The 16,646-nt window shown below is 40.6% G+C and overlaps 1 protein-coding gene across 2 annotated transcripts in view; it reads right to left on the bottom strand.

Annotated features, from left to right (window-relative positions):
* Positions 1-2,012: 2,012 nt before the first annotated feature.
* The window catches only part of yap1 (Yes associated protein 1), a 33,686-nt gene continuing 19,052 nt past the window's right edge, over positions 2,013-16,646 (bottom strand). The window contains exons 6-9 of one of the 2 annotated variants that reach the window (XM_023351447.1): positions 11,751-11,905; positions 7,639-7,766; positions 6,169-6,281; positions 2,013-4,794 (exon numbers count right to left, since the gene is read on the bottom strand). In XM_023351447.1, the coding sequence (XP_023207215.1) occupies positions 4,559-4,794; positions 6,169-6,281; positions 7,639-7,766; positions 11,751-11,905 (632 nt within the window). In that variant the 3' untranslated portion in view covers positions 2,013-4,558. The remainder of the gene's footprint in view (positions 4,795-6,168; positions 6,282-7,638; positions 7,767-11,750; positions 11,906-16,646) is intronic. The other variant, XM_005796837.2, reaches the window with a different exon arrangement.

The raw sequence follows: 16,646 nt of genomic DNA, 5'->3' as shown, positions 1-16,646 counted from the left end.
TAGAAGTTTTTCTTTTTCTTTAACAAGACTTAACATTAAAGACAGGTTTCACACACTACACGCTTTCACTGTAGTGTAGAATGACTTGTAGAATAAAAAAATCACTTAAATAGAACTTGCCTGACAATATGAAGGAGACACAGATCTCCGTCTAATGAAATTAAAGAACAAACTAGATATACAGAATGAGTAACATTATCTACAAATGGAGAAAAAAGTACACTGCTAAACTTTTAGGAATGACCCACCTTTCAAAATTTCTCCAACAGTGTGTCAATCATCCAGGAAGTCACAGAAACACACAAAGCAACATCTAAGGCACTGCAGGCCGTACTATCCCCAGCTGACGAAAACCTCTGGTGACAGAACACACAGATTCAGCTCAAGTTTGCCAAACCATCTCCAATACCCCCCAAGATCTTCGTGTTAAATATTCTAGACAAAACTAGAACTTGATGGAAAGTGTGACTCCTGTTACATCATATCCAAAATCAAACATGGAGTTTGAGCTGCATGATTTGTAACATATAAACTATGACTATGTCCTGTAAAGCAGACATCTGAAAAAATAGCTCCTCTGCCTCCTCTCTGCAGAAACAACCAATCAAAACCGAGGGGGTGGGGGGTCTTATCGTGTCAGTCTAGCTCGTGGAGGACTGGTTTGCTGTAGATGTGCTAAAACAACTTACAGTTACAGTGTTTATCCGCCTTCATCGGTGGCCATGGTTACTAGCCTGCGCACCACAGCAGGCTCCGCTGTGGGGAAGGAGCTGTAGCTTAGCAGAGGAGGTCAGTGCTTGAAAACACAATAGCAATCTCCTAAAGGCTTTTCTTAAACCTTATGAGATGCTGTGGCAGGACGTTAATACTCAACAACCCTTCCAGTGTGTCCGAATTAAAGCAAAACAAAGTGGACCAAAATTTCTCCACAGAGACATTAAAAGATTTAGAGCAAGGACTGGAGACCAAGTCCGGGTCGAGAGCTACCACCCCGCTGCTTTTAGATGCATTCCTTCTCTAACACACCTGGAGAAAATGAATGGTTGGTTAGGAGGCTTCTGGAGAGCTGAGTTACTGCTGGTGAGGGAAGTCAGCCTTTTGACTCAGGCGCATTGGAGCAGGGATGCATGGAGGCAGCCAGGCATCTTTAAAGCATTTATTTGGTTTGAGGGGCATTTGAAGTTTCACATAAATCTGAAGAGCTTTTTAAAATTAGGATTTCAAAATCCAAATTTCAAATCTGGCACTCCCATATACTCCGGTTGTCTGATTTACTCGACTAACTGAAACATTTAAATTAGAAAAAAAACAAAAAACTAACAGAAACCTGCAATTCTGTAACCAACCATAAGCAATAATTTTCACAATGCATCTAATGGGTCTTATCTTTTTTGAGAAAAGTCCCTTCTTGAATATTAAATTATACTTATGTTTCCATTTTATTTGTTTAGCTCAAGATTTATTCACTGAACTTTTGAACCTTATCAGTGTAAAATCACATGAAAAATTTTCAATCCTTTCACTATGGTTCAATGTGGGAAAAAAAGGTTTTTGCAAAAATAAGAAAACCCAAGAAATCACCTTCATCCAATTATTCACATCTTTATCGCTCCACATTTGGCAGCAATTCCAGCCTCCAGCCTTTGGTGCCACCATCTTACCTCATCTGACTTTTGGTAGTTTGAGCCTTTCTTCTTTGCAGTTCTTTTCCAGCTCCATCAGGTTGGATCCAGAAGTCTGTTCAGCCATTTTCAGATCGCTCTTGGTTTTCTGTTTTTAATAAACTTGCAAAATACTCTAAAAACACATTGAAATAATAGGGCATTTGTGAATAAAATTAATTTAATACAACTTCAAATAAGGCTGTAACATAGCAAAATGTGAAAAAAGTGAATACTTTCCATATGTACTGTATTACAATAGAAGTTTCATAAATCTTGATTAAGCTTTGCAGAGGTTGCAGAAAATGTGTATAATTATATATAAATGAATAAAAACACTTTGAACAACACAAATTAAATTTAAAACAATGTATATACTTTATTTAAGGCCAATTTCAAAGTATCATATAAAGAAACGTATAATGTAACAGAATTTATTGTTCTAAAACACATGCACATATCAAAAATGAACATTCATTACCGAATATAAATTCATTTCATGTGCATTTAGAAAACTCTAAATACTAAAACAAATTAACTTGTGATTAGTTCTACTGTTAAAATGAGTCAACAACTAATTTTCTTACAATTTACACTCTAGGTAAGAATAAAAATCAGTTATGTGACAACAAAAAAAAAAAAAAAAAAGAAAAAAAAGCGTCGCTGCATTAAATGAAAACTAGCTGTGTTATGGAAGCATTGTGGGGTACCACTTATTTTAGTTGCATTGTTCTCCAAACACTGTTTTAAAATCCATCAAAACACGGTTTCATGATCAGTAAGAATCAGTACTACAATGAAGTTCTCACACAAAATAACAAATAAAAAAGAAAAAAAAACAGTTAATGTCCTCTAATCTAAGATACATGTTTAAGCATGTGTTCCATCACGTTAATGCTATCAATTCACTGTTGGGCTGGCAACAGAATCAGCGTGCCATCCAGCAAGGCCTCTAGCAAGATTATCCGAAAGGTTACTGCAGTTAATGCACAGATGTAGCCACCATGTAAACATCGCCATGATCACGAGAGAAGCTGTCGGTGTGTCGTCTGCACAGCGGCCGGAGCATTTTTGTAAAATTATGTAAACATGCGCTCGCTGTTCGAAAATCACTTTCTCTTTTGTTCAGAAACCTCCAAACCTCTCCGCCGGAACTAGTCAGATGCGTCCGATAACACTTAAAACATACAGAAAACATCTCATTAGCTTATACTGTTTTGCAGAATCAAGAGTTTTGTTCATGTGGAGGCCGATTGACATTCCTCGATCCCGACGATGGAAGTGAAAAATAAGGGTAGTGTCATTAGAAGAAAAAACAAAACTAAAAAAAAAAAAGTAATTAGAAATAGACAAAAAACATCTTTGGAATCGTGACTGAAATATCTGATTGTTTGTGAATTATCCCATTAAACATCAAACAAGACACACACACACCGTGTAACTTCCAGCAATAAGCCAAACCCTTTTCCTTCTTGGTTACGTTTAAACATGACTCTAAAACCTGCTTTAACTTGTCCAAGCCCAGCCCATTCAAACTGTTGCTGCTTTTAGACGCTCGACGCAGCATCACACAGAGCGGGCTGCGAGGAGGGCGCTCCGGTTCAAACATTGTAAATTCATATATCCTGTCACATGCGTGAACTGATTTGAGCGATAATATCTGTGGAGTCTACAGATTTTCCTTTTTTTTGGTTAATATTTAGCAGAGAAAGGATAAAAATTCAGCTCGCGACGAATAAAAACGCAATAACACTAATAGGTGAATATATATTGTAAAGCAAAAGAAGAGAGAATCAGAAGATAGATGAACAAGTCCAAACGATTTAGTTTGTGTCTTGGCAGAGGGAATCTGATGCTCTCATTACAGTTGACCCTGTTAAGTTATTAAAGGAAGAGAAACGAGCAAAACAACCTCCCCCACCCAAAAAACCCGCCTTTTTAAAAAAATCTAAGCTATTATACATGTGTAACAAGCTACAAATAAAACACACATTTTAGGTTAGGCTTGGATAAGAATGAGAGAAAAAGAAGCTACGGGTAAGAAAAAGATCCCCGAAATTCACCTTGCGTTTATAAAACATAATACAGTTTGATTATTAAAACAATTAACATGCGGCTTATACATGCATGAATACAGCCTGACGCCTATCGTTGCATTATATATACTGGGTAAATTGTTCGAGTTGCTCGCGTCTTTAAAAAATACATCCGAAGGCACTTGATCTATTAAAGGTTTAACTTAGACTTGCTGGCACAGCCAAGCAGCGATGAGTCGGTCCCCAGTTTCAAACCCCACCCCAACAAAAAGCAAAGCCACCAACTCCAAATCGCGCCTCAAATTACCTTCACTCCAAATCAGTATTGTTCTCTATGCTTCGAATACATCATTTTTGGTTTTGCAGGCTCGTTGAAAAAAAAGAAAAAAATGTTTGAGGCAAACATAAAGCTATTTAACTAAATTCAATAGTCCCAAACACAGATGCTTAGTGTCGCACTGCAAAAACAAGCGAGGCTCCAGAGGTTCCGGGTGGGAAGCAACATGGGAAATCCTTGCAGAAGACAACATGCACTTGGTCGCTTCAGCTACCATCTGGGTAAATAAGCTGACAGACCTGTGAAAAGTTTTGGGGCCCTTGCATAATTGTCTGTTCATAGGCCAGCCTTGAAGACGCAGACAAATTCAAAAAGATAAAAACACACCTGAAAAGATCAGAATACTGCCTGAAAAGAGGTTAGGCCTTACATGCTGAGAGGCACAGAAGTTCAGAGAGGCTCGCTGAAATGTCTGGTAAAAGCATCTATGAATCCTTCACAGATCAGAGCAGGCGACGGTTCAGAGCGCAGCGGGGAACAAATGGTACGGAGCGCCCCGCCCGGCCCCACCCTCCTTGGGTCCTCTATAACCACGTCAGGAAGTTCTCCTTGTCGATCTTGGTAGCCGCCAGCACAGACTCCATGTCGCTGAGGATGTCGGAGCTCAGTGGCTCCTGCAGACTAGCCATCAGCTCCTCGCCCTCCACCGCCATGTTCTCGCCCTCCAGGGTGCCCAGATCCACGTCGGTTCCGGGGATGGCGTCCAGGTAGTCGGGGAATCGGCTGGGCTGCGATGCAATGGAGGCTGGGAGAGGGTCTCCTGATGGACAGAAGATTACATTTTTTTGTTGGATCAAGCCTCAACAGGAAGTGATGACAGAACCAAAATAAATCACTTCACAAAGAAAGTGAGCAGTCTACAAGACAGGGAAACAGGAATCACAGTTTTAGGAAAAAAACTAAAGATTGCTTGCAATCTAGCAACACACTTGGAAATGGATCAAGGCAAAGACAAGAAACTTTTAGCATAAAAAAAGAGAAATAATACAATATTGAAGATTCCAAAATTAACAAATAACCTGATAACTAGTAAGGTTATAAAAGAATAATCTGGAAACGGCCAGTATTTTATAATCTACTCAAGATCAAACTATGAAAGGAAGCAGTCACATATAATCTATTATTGACTTCCCTTCAACTTTTTCACATTTTATCAAGCTACAAAGTTTACTTAAATTTTTTGTAAAGTGCTTCAATACTATATTTGTTGTCAACACATAAATACAGCTGAACTGAATCAGAAGCATCTATGCAGTTTGGTTTGATTTTATGTGATGAACAAACGGTTGAGTGTTACATTATTATAATGCGGAACAAAACGCGTTCCTCTGACTATGATCCCGTTTGTTCTCTACAAAACTTTTTTGTGTTCACAGAACAGCACAAAGGAGGACTCAACTTACAAATTAGTGGACTTCTGACACCCAACAAATGGCTGTAGTTTTCAGGCGAAAAGGGGACAGAATTCAAATCTTTCATATTTTCTATTTAAAAAATATTTTGAAAACTGCATAATTCACTTCATTTCTCTGCACTCCTTCGTATGGATGTGCAACATAAAACCAGAATGAGATACACTGATGTGTGTAGTGGTAACGTGACACAATGTGGGAAAGTTACAGAGGTGTTTACCTTGACTTTACCCACAAGTTTGCTGCCAAAACTTTGGCTCGTTATCAGCAGGCGGTGTAAAAGGTGGCGCTGTCGACGGTATGCGGCTGCACCAATGGCTCGGATGACTTCCACATGGCTGAAACTTTGGGTTTTGTTCAAGAATTTGAGGGAAACATAAGCTACAATCAAGGGGGAGATATTTTCCATGGGAATTTGTTTGTAATGTTTTGGGAGAAATTAATGCTAGACCTCAGTCTGTAGGTCTTTGAAAGTCTTGCTTCAGAGAGGCTCTGTGACCGCCAGCCTGCAGTCCAGATCTGTCTTCCATTAGAAAAGAATCGGAAATATTCCACAAATGCTGACTGGCTACGGTGCCGGGGTCAGAAAGTCTCACAGCATCAGAATGGTCTGCAAAGCTAAGAGTAGGTTTTTCCTTTGTCAGGTAGGCATGCCAAATTTAATATGTTTTGTCCGTTTTGTTGCCATGACGATGCCGGAGATGCACCAATGCACCACTCACCTGTATCCATTTCATCCACGCTGTTCAGGAAGTCGTCTGGAGTGCGAGGAACGCTGTAGCTGCTCATGCTCAGCCCGCTGTCAGTGCTCTCATCCCTGGAGTGGTAGGTCCCGCTGGACATCCGCAAACATCAAAACATCGATTAGAAACTGCTTCAAGGGTCCCCAACTTGCGAATAAACCGGCTAAAATAAGTGCAGAACCAACTTTTTTTAAATTATTTTTTTAGTAGTTTTTATATATATATACACACATTTTCCATGGAATAAATCCCACATTTGATTTTGACAATAAAATGAAGCTAATATCATTTGTCATTATTACCTCAGAAACAAAGTTTTTTTGTTTTTTTTTTACTTTCGTAATTTTTCCCACACATCAACATCCTGTAGAAGAAAATGAATCTGTCCTCTCTTTTTATAGTCATTATTCTATGTTTCTGTTCTTGTTTTAAAACAAACAAAAACCAAACAGAAATGATATTAGTATTCTTGAAAAATTAACAGATATTTATTAACATTTTTAAGTTGTCTTTTCAGGAGAGTTTTATTTAGCTGGACCGAGGGCAAAAACAGCTCTTTGGTTTGTGAAGGCTGCAGACCCCTAAATGGCCTAAAACTAATTCAAATCAAGCTGAAACTTCAAAAGTTTTTCTCGAATTGATCAACTTTCCTTTGCCATCAAATGGAGCTAGAAGCTTCTGCATTTGATCTGTTAAAATCTCACACACCTACTTCACTTTTTCACCCAATATAACAGGAAAAGAAGCAACAATGAAAGAGACTAAAAGACAAAAAGAGCAAAGAGGATATTTGACAAGCCTGTACTAATTAGCAGAAAAATATGTAGGCAGAGTATGGCAGAGGCAGGATGAATGAAGCCTTTGTGAGAGCAGGGGGGGAGCGGAGTGAACGGGGATGGGTGGGGGGGGTCAGTTTGGCCTGTCTACTGACCTGACCACATGCTCTCATAGCCTGCTTGCTATTCAGCTCTTTCCACACTTTGTCAGCTTGAACCGCTCGGATTTACACTCCGCTGTGACGCTCTGCTCCGTTTACGTGCGGAGAACTCTGCCGTCTGTCCGAACCGGCAGCTGTTTCCGATCTAATAAAGGCCCAACAAAGTGCTTTTCATAACACGCACCACCATTTTAGCTCTGATGTGACCTGTAATGCTGCCGCTGTACACCAGGGGTCGTTGCCGTGCGGAAAACTTCCGGCTGGTCTGTGTGAGTCATTAACATGAGGAGGGTTAAAGCCCAGAGACAGGCCCTCTGTTTTTGCAGCTTGCGTAATGCGGCCTCAAACGGCCCAGCGCATCGGTCCCCCTCACACAGGAGCCAGTAAGCATGACGAGCCGAACCAGAACTGGAAGTTTTTTTGGCAGGCAGCCTCATGCAAGTCAGGGATTCTGCTGTGACAGAGGAAGACTTCCTCCATTTTCTTTACAGAGCTCTCTGTGTGAGACTGACCTGTTGAGGAATGGGTCAGAGCTGTTGACTGTCATGGTCCGAGCATCTTGGGCCAAAGGAGAGGAGACGGGGTTTGTGCTGCCGTCTTGATCCATACTGGTGGGCAGCTGGTTTCTCAAAGCAAGCTCCTGTGGGCGATGAAAGAAATTGATTACGAACAGCTGCAGCTTCCAAAAAATATGTCTGAACCATCTCATACCATGGTACCACAGTCGGTCGTGCATATTATGGCATTCATTATTTGCGAGACAACTAGGCCTGTCATGATAACAAATTGGCCCACAAATTATTGCAATAAACGGCAATATTGTCACTTTCAGACTATTCTGAGACCAAGGCATAAAAATCCAAGTTTGTCCTCTCAACAATGAACTTCAATTTTTAGGATCAGACAAGGGAAAAACAGGCAAAACTGCAAGTTGGGATTTTTGTGGAAAAATAAAAGTGCAAACTAACTTGTTTGCCAAAAATTCACAGCATTTTTCAAAATGCTAAATTTTCAATATTAAAAATTTGTATTTCTTTAAAGAAAAAATACAATTTACAAAGAAGCATGAACATGGAAATTATCTTGCTCACTTTCCTTTATCATGTGATTAATTGATTTATTGCTTATTGTGACAAGCTTAACAGCAGCAGCCAAAAAGATGATGTTCTTCAAGCTATAAATGAATTAAAATCCCAACAGGAGCAAAGAGGACAACAGTTAACTATAACTAGCAAAAAGTGCTGGTGAGAACAGTGGTTCTGTTCTCAACATCGGTATTGGCCGAATTTTACATTTTTCATTGTTTTACAAATTGGTATCAGTTCAATAAATGAAACTGGGCTGATATTATCAAATGATGCTTTTTCCATGTTGTCATTTTTGTTTTTGGAGGGTTGGCCATGTGACACTTCTTTGGTCATGTGACTAAAGAAGTGCAGCATGGCGAGGGGTTTAACTGAAGCAGAGACTTTTTTCATGGTGTTGTAAGTTTAGAGAAATATGCGTCATATTGCGATAAAAATATCGGCACTGGCACCTATTCTCGCATCGGTGCATCCCTAATGCCAAATTTGAAAACTAGTCTTTTAAGCTAAAATTCCAATAGTAAAATTGGGAGTTTCTCTAACTGTGCGTCCAAATCCAAAAAGCTGTCTTTTATATAAAACCTAGATAAAAAGGAATGAAAATATAAATCATCAAAGGCGTAATTGTATTTTTACTAAGGGGACCATAGTAAAATTGTTTATATACAAGTTGAACTTTACCACATTGTTTTAAATTCAGACAAAAACTTTATTGTGTTTTATTTAAACAGTCTTTCTCTGCCTAATGTCAGCCTTTTCTCATTTTGTTATTTTTATCTTCATGCTTTCAATACTTCTCTTTACACTAGCTTATTTGCCTGCTAATTTAGATCTTATGAAAAGAAATCTAAATTTCAAGCCAATTTTTAATATTTTAGAAATGTAATGTTTTTAGTTTGTTTACATGAATCTCTGATGCTTCCTGACTTGAGTCAATTTCTTCAGTTCCACATTTTATGTAATTTGACAAATTAACACAACATTCTTTGCAGTGGTAGTTAAGGTTTGCAAGGTCTCTTTTCAATGTCTGTGAAGCTCTTGTGTTTGCTAAATTTGAGTGCATGCAATATGTCCTTTTTGAATGCCTAATTTTCTGATGAGGTTCTGATGGAGAAAACTACAATTTTCCCCAAAGGAATTCCAACTTGTGGAGTAATTTCTGAAAATTATATAAGCTCCAGATGTGGAAATTTCACCTTTTGGTTAAAAATCAAACCACTTCTACATTGTTTGTTTTAATGACATAACCCAACACGTCTCTTAAAAATAGTGATACTTGTTATAAAAAATTTGGGAACCTCTGGACTTACACCTCAGTTGCAGTAACACATTGCTCCATACAACCCCCTCCTGTTCCCCTCATAAAGTATTATGTTACACAAGGGGCCAGCCGCCACAGTCTAAGACAATTGTTTTCTACACATGCTGCTTTAGATAAGGTTGAGGATATGATGTCACGTTGTTCTGTTTCAACTCCTTCAACGGGAAGGTGAAATGACTTGACCACTGTCACTATTTTGAGAATCAGCTTTTACGGGAAGAAAACCCCCAAAAAGGAAGGCCGGCTCTGAGTGGGGAGTGACGCTTCTGCATAAAAAGTCACTGCCCAACAAGTGTGGGGACTTTTTTTCTTGTTGTTTGGGTTATGACTTATTCCGACAGTTTTGCAAAACAGGTCCTGCTTAAACGCAAGTCACAGATTTCCATGTGGCACTTGTGTCAAACTAGAAGTGACTGGCGTGTCAAGGCAGCAGCTTCTAGTTTCTGGTTTACAGTCATTCTGTTCTGTAAGGCACAACCATTGTGCCATCCTAGATTTCTTGCTCTAGTGAGACTGGAAAGGCGTACTTTCCATCCAACACTGGAAGTAGCATTTCCTGTTCGATGAGGAAGGTAAGACCAGTGCCAGCCTCTGGCTAACTTGATGGACAAGTCGGCTTGTTTTGCAAAGTTATCTGCAAAGTCATCCGTTAAGACCAGAAAAAGAAGATCACTTTCAATAGCAGGCTACAAAGTAAAGCAGATCCACTCACAAACATCAGATTAGCTGATGTGTGGGTGCACAAAAATAGCACATAACTAGGCAGTGTCATTGCAGATCGGCCAAGGTTGCACAGCAAAATGTTAGGCTACAGGTGCCATAATTTTTGTCAAGGTCTGTTTTACTAGTTTGGGTTTTTTTGTTATTCTGTTGAGCCACATTTCAAAAGCAATATCTAATTTTCATTGGTTAATTTTCAGTAAGTTTTTATTCATTGTTACTTTTGTCAGTTTCAAATCATTTCAGTGACCACTGTTTTGTTCATTAACTCAGTGCTACCAACTAGGGACGCACCATTAAATCGGTCCCGATTTCTTTAATTTTGGGAGATTGGCGTTTGACTGATACTTGCATGTGAAGCGGATCTCATCCACGATCACATTTTAATCGATCGTAAAGATCTGAAAATCAGCCTTTTTGCTCTGACGTGAGAGAGCTGGCTGACAACAGACCTGCCCATCAGGTCATGTTTGCACATGTGAGGGTAACAATACTCACCCCATTGTTGCTAACTTAGCAATATTTAAAAGAAAAAAATGGTACCAGCCAAAATTGATATCGGCAGGTCAGGCATTTTAAAGACCAGTGGTCGGTCAAAAAACTGCAATCGGTGAACACCTAATACCGACAGATAGATCTCTGGCTAATCTGGCACTTCCTCATTAATCTTTAAAGTACAGGACCAGTAAGACAAAAAAATATTTTTAAAACTAATTTTTAAAATTTCTGTTAGGTTTATTGATGCTAAAACAGTAGTATTTTCCTGGAAAATACTAAACCTTTATCATGTTTTATGCACATCAAATTGCAGGAGCTATTAAAGCCACAAGACAAAAGATTCCAGCAAAAACAATAAATCAAAAAAAATCTGGCAAGAATTTTAAGTCAGCCAGGAAACAGAGCTCCTGTAGCAGAAACCTTTCTGTGAAAACAAAATTAATTTTGCAGTGCCTGATAAGGACTCAATAACAACATGACCGCTGAAACCTACAGCACATGATCTCCGTGGCCCCTAAGGAAGGTCAGATGGCTGTATTCTCCTCACAGCCCGTTGCATGTACACACACGGGTCACTTCCTACACCATGAACTTTAAACAACCCAAGTGAACGACAGGGTAAATAAAGTCTCCAGCACTCTCATTCATAACCATAAAGCTCAGCCTCCAGCTTATGACACAGTCCTGAGTAAATCAGGGGACGCTGCAGCACCACCCTGCGTGGGCGGGAGTGTAAGGAAGTGATAAATTTACCACATATGACTCAGAGGGCAGGATAACTGAACAATAAAACTGATCAAAGGGGCTTAAGATCCACCACTATACTTAATTCATGACTTACCAAGAGGAGGCATTACAACCCCATAACAAAATAAAGCTGTTGCCTGTGAGTCACTGAGGGTCCAATGTAATGTCCATGACTCATGGGACACAGAAAGGAAATGCGCCCCTTCAAGCCCCCCTCCGAAATTAAGGTACTGAGACCAAACTGATGGCTGACCTGTGGTCTGTGCTGCTGCAGTCGGAGTCTCTCCTTTTCGATCTGCTGAAGTCTCAACTGGTTGTTTCCTCCCATCACTCCACCGTGGGTGCTGGAAGGCAGCTGTCCCGACTGTTTTCCAGGAGCGCTCTGTGTGAGCCGCTGTTGGTTCAGCGCTGCAAAAACAAAACAAAACAAAAAACTTAAAACATAAGACTGCAATATATAAACAACACACATTAAAACATACAGTACAGGTGATTCAATCTCAATAAATACCATTAAAAAAATAATCACTGCTTTTGTTGTATTTTTCCTGCAAACAGTGTTTTGTTTGTACTTGGAAATTCAAGTTTCTGAGTCAGAAGTCAATAACTTATCTTCAGGTTGTGAATGTTGCAGAAGAATACTGCTTATTTCTAGTTATATCACAATAAACTAATAGCACACACAGAGATATGCAATTTCTTTTGTGAATATGTTTCCTAAAGTGTGAATGTTGTTCTCACTAGTTGTGAGAACAACTAGCAAATCCCACAGGTTTTTCCCCAATGTGCCACTACAACAAGATCTACTCGGGTGCCAACGTCATGTCTTGATCTGAGCTCTAACTTCTGAGACTAAATAAATGTGGAAACAACATCTCCAGGATTCTGATCTTTGATTGGTATTTACCAGCAGCACTGTAAACAGGAGGTACACAAAAGATTATAAGGCAGATTTGTTCACATCCCGTGTGGAAATTAAGAAGTTCAAAAGAGTTTCAAACTCTCAGAAGTCAGTGTTGCTCCTCAATAATAACCATCCATTAGTCTGCGTTTAGTTGCCATAGTATCGGATACTGGCTAACCTGTATTTCCCTTGTCACTTCAGGTTTGAATATAGGTATTCAGACTGAGTGGTTTGCCATCCGAGTGGCCTGCTAGGACACCTAACTGGTTTCAAACGTGTTGCTAAGGAGATGGGCAGAAATAAAAATGCAGCAGTGTTTTATGGGTGTTGCGTATACATTTTGTGCTGTAAATAATGCACTCGAAACACGGGGATGACAAATGACAGCAAAAGTTTTCCGCCACTCGGTGTGGGATACGACTGAAGCAGCAATAGTTGAACAGTTTTCAACTTTCCTGCGTCGCGTCGCTAACCCACTCGTCTACTCTTACAAGCTTGAAATCTCACATGCACCAATTCTGCTGGTTGCTTGGCTAGTGGAAGGCAACATTGCCTCCTGTGTTTTGAGCCCATAATTCATCCTGTATTGAAAGGGATAAATATATTGAGAAACAGTTGTGTACAGATCTTTCCTGCAGGTTAGCTCTAAACTATCTTAGTTAGCTTGCCTGCTCTGTCCTAGTTTCACAGGCAAACGCCTCTTATTCAACGAGTCGCCAACCAATTCAGCACTCAAGTAGACTTCTGTGATGATACACCATTTTTGAAGCAGGCTACACCCATTTCTCTGGTAGCAGAAGGAGGTGCCTAATTCGGTCAGCAATAATGCCTGAACACCTAATTGTGTTCAGTCTCCATGGTAGCCAACTGTGGTAGTGGCCAATGGGTTGTGGTAGTTTCCACAAATCATTGCATTTGGTTTTCAGTAAGATATTAAATGTTTCCGTTTAAAAAATAAAAACAAAACTAAATTGAGACACCGATTGTTTGTTGGCCTCTATGATCCCACCTTTCCAGCAGACAAACACAGTTCTTCCTCTTGCCCAACAAAGAAAAGATGCACCTTAGTCAGAGGATTTTCTGGTGGTGACAGGAAGAACTGGTTCTAAGCAAGCATGAGAACTAGTTTGTCACTTTAACGGGTTAGGTGAAATAAAAATAAACAAAAAAAATACACACTACATGACAGATACACTACAATCAGATCTCAACAGACCGGCAGCCGAGAAATTTCCGTTTTGTTCAACACTTGGCTACATTTAAAACGTGATGGACATGACTGACAAGTTGCGCATTTATCAACAAGCTGAGCGTGCGGAAGTGGTGATCCAGTGCAGCCGGTTGCGTAGGACAATAAGTCCCAGCAGAAGGTTTTCTATCGACAATCTGAAACAACCATTCCTGTAAGACCTGATCCCCTCCCACTCACTGACTAACACAGGCTTTGTATATTGCATCAGGCATGACTTATCCTTTCATTATGCCTTTTGTTTCCACTTGAACAAGTCGCAGATCATCCCTGAACACTGACCGTCTCCTCCTCCCGGCCTGACAGGTCCTCGTCAGCTGATCTAATAAATCTGATAGTCATCGGCGACAGAGCACTACATCGGCTTGTGTAAACACAAAACCACTATTAACATAAGTTTCTTTCACACAACAAATGTAATGCATTGTGCTTTAGCAAGTGAACTACCAGTTTACAATATCAAATGTGTTTGTGATGAAAACACAGCTGTTCCCCCGGTGAAGTCTTTGTTATTCTTAGCTGTGGTGGGGGTGGACCTAATAAACATAAGGCAGCAAAGCAATGCCCCAATCTATGCACGCGAAGTAGGTCACGAGCTTTATCATCGTAGTAGGAAGAGGGGAGTTCCAGTAATGGAACCAATGAGGAGAGGCGTTTGCTCATGGGATCCAAGTGGCAACCAAAACAAAAGCTTGATAGTGGCACAATTTTCATGCGGGGCCGCGTCTCTGTGCTCCACTGTCCTGGCCTCCTCGGCACCTTTCTCATCACCATTCAATCACTGTCTGTTTACACTCCTGCAGGAGCAGAATGAACTGTAGCTCAGGGCTCTCCCTGGGAAGCTCTGAGGGCCCCCTGCTGCCTCACATCTCGCCCCCGCCATGCTCTGTGTCCACACAGCCCTCTGCTTTCCACCCCACCCGCCTGCACGTAAACAAACACACTAGTCATGGAGCTGCCTCCCCGCTCCCACACACCCACACACACATTATCTGCACCCTTAGGAGAGTGTGTTACTTCTCTCCCGCTTCTTATCTCGTGTAGATACCGAGGCCTTTGGAGGCTGGATCTTTCCGGCACCACGGCACCCTCAACTGTTCTCATGATGGCGTTCCTGTGCACGAGTCATGTCAACAGCACCGCATCCGTCAAGACCCAAGCTTTGATGAGGAGATACAGTTAAGTGGTAGGCAAAAACTCTGACAATCTGGAAAACCTTTGCAATTTGGATTTATAGACGCAGCGAAACAGAATACAGCGCCTCACAAATGTGTTTGCACCACTTTACAGTCGTTTAATTCCAAGTTTTCCCCAGCTTTGCATGTTTTGAGACCAATTTGTGTCATCTTTACACAATATCTCAAGCTTCTGGGGAGCTTTGGTGAGCAGAAACCTACATATACTGCCACAGATTCTCAATGAGATTACATTTTTTTTTTAGACATTTTTTATTTAGCATTTTGATATTGACCAATATGTAAACCTAAGCCAATGTTACCAAAAGATGTACATTTCCATTTTGTTGCAGTGTGTGTTTTAGGAAAGGGAGTTAAGGGGTTGACTATGAGGTATTTGTTTGGGTATGTGATAGTGATGCAGTGCAGGATTATGGAGTGTATAACTGAAGGAGAGAAGCAAGGCTAGTGGTGTGGTCATTTTTTTCATATGCCAATATGAAAAAATATGAGGTATGCCAATAGATATAATACAAACAATATTGGTAAATATTGGTTATTGCCCATAACAGTGATAAGAATAACATCGGATATTGGCCAAAATTTTCAGATCAGTGCGTCCCTAAATATTGCTTTTAAACTTCTCTACAATGACCTCCCTGACTTGTTATTCATGTTCCTGTTTGTCCACCGTTTTTCTCCAACAAACCTCTGAGGTCTTTTATCCAACAACTATATTTATTTATTTATTTATTTTTTGCCCCTCCAGGGGGTCTTTTGTGGGCTCTAGTGTCCCTTATATGATAGTAGGCTGACAGGAAACGGGGAAGGAGAGGGGGGAAGACATGCGGCAAATGTCGTTGGGTCCGGGAGTCGAACCCGCGACGGCCGCGTCAAGGACTCAAGGCCTCCAAATACGGGTCGCGCCAACCCCTACGCCACCACGGCACGCCCTGACAACAACTATATTTATTACAAGATTACTAATTAGGTAATCTAATCTAATTAGGTTACCTCTAGTTGGGTGAACTAGATCTTATTAAGGATGTAAGAATAGAGGTGTCTGAATGTGAAGCTGAAAATCCATGTATTGTTGAACTTCCACTTCACAGTCATGCTCTGCTGCACAGTATTATGGTTTGTTTGTGGGAAACGTGAAAGAATTCATGGAGTATGAATACTTTTCAAAGGCAGGGTATAGTCTACCGCTGACCTGCAAAGATTCAGTAGCTGTGTTGTGTGTATTTAGTTTTTTCACCACAATACCAGGGTTGCATAATCAGTCTAATCAGGGCAAATCTGTTGTTTTTTTAACCAAACAGTGTGACTAAGCTCAGATTTGAATCTAAATGGAATTTTCCTTCAGGGCTCCTCAGTCAAGGATTCCCCCACAGACAAAACATTAAGTAGAAATTATTCACCAACGCTGATGACAAAGTTAGGTGGAAAGGGGCCAGAGTGATGGCTCAGAACAAGCAGCACGGTTGAACTTTCAGGACGTGACCGTGTGTGTGGTGTAAATCAGCAGCTCGTACAGGTGGCGATTGCAGGTGAGCTGCGCCGATAAGAGACTAGTTAATGCAGTCTGCCTTTTGTCTTCTTCACGCACTCCTGCAGCACAAAGATCCAGCAACTCGAGGCCTTATCAGCCGATCGCTCTGGCAGGCAAACGGAGCACAGGATCACCTGGGGCAGGTAAAACCTAGGGTGTGCCAGCTGTGGGAAGTTCTCAGCATGACCAGGGCACAGAACCTTTGAAGGTTGGGTAAATATTTGCCTTCTGCCGACTTAACAAGTTTAAGAGAAGGCCACTTATGTTTC

The sequence above is a fragment of the Xiphophorus maculatus genome, chromosome 18 (genome assembly GCF_002775205.1).
Source record: "Xiphophorus maculatus strain JP 163 A chromosome 18, X_maculatus-5.0-male, whole genome shotgun sequence".
Taxonomy (NCBI): domain Eukaryota; kingdom Metazoa; phylum Chordata; class Actinopteri; order Cyprinodontiformes; family Poeciliidae; genus Xiphophorus; species Xiphophorus maculatus.
The sequence above is the reverse complement of the archived record's forward strand: the minus strand, read 5'-3'. Positions and strand labels throughout refer to the sequence as shown.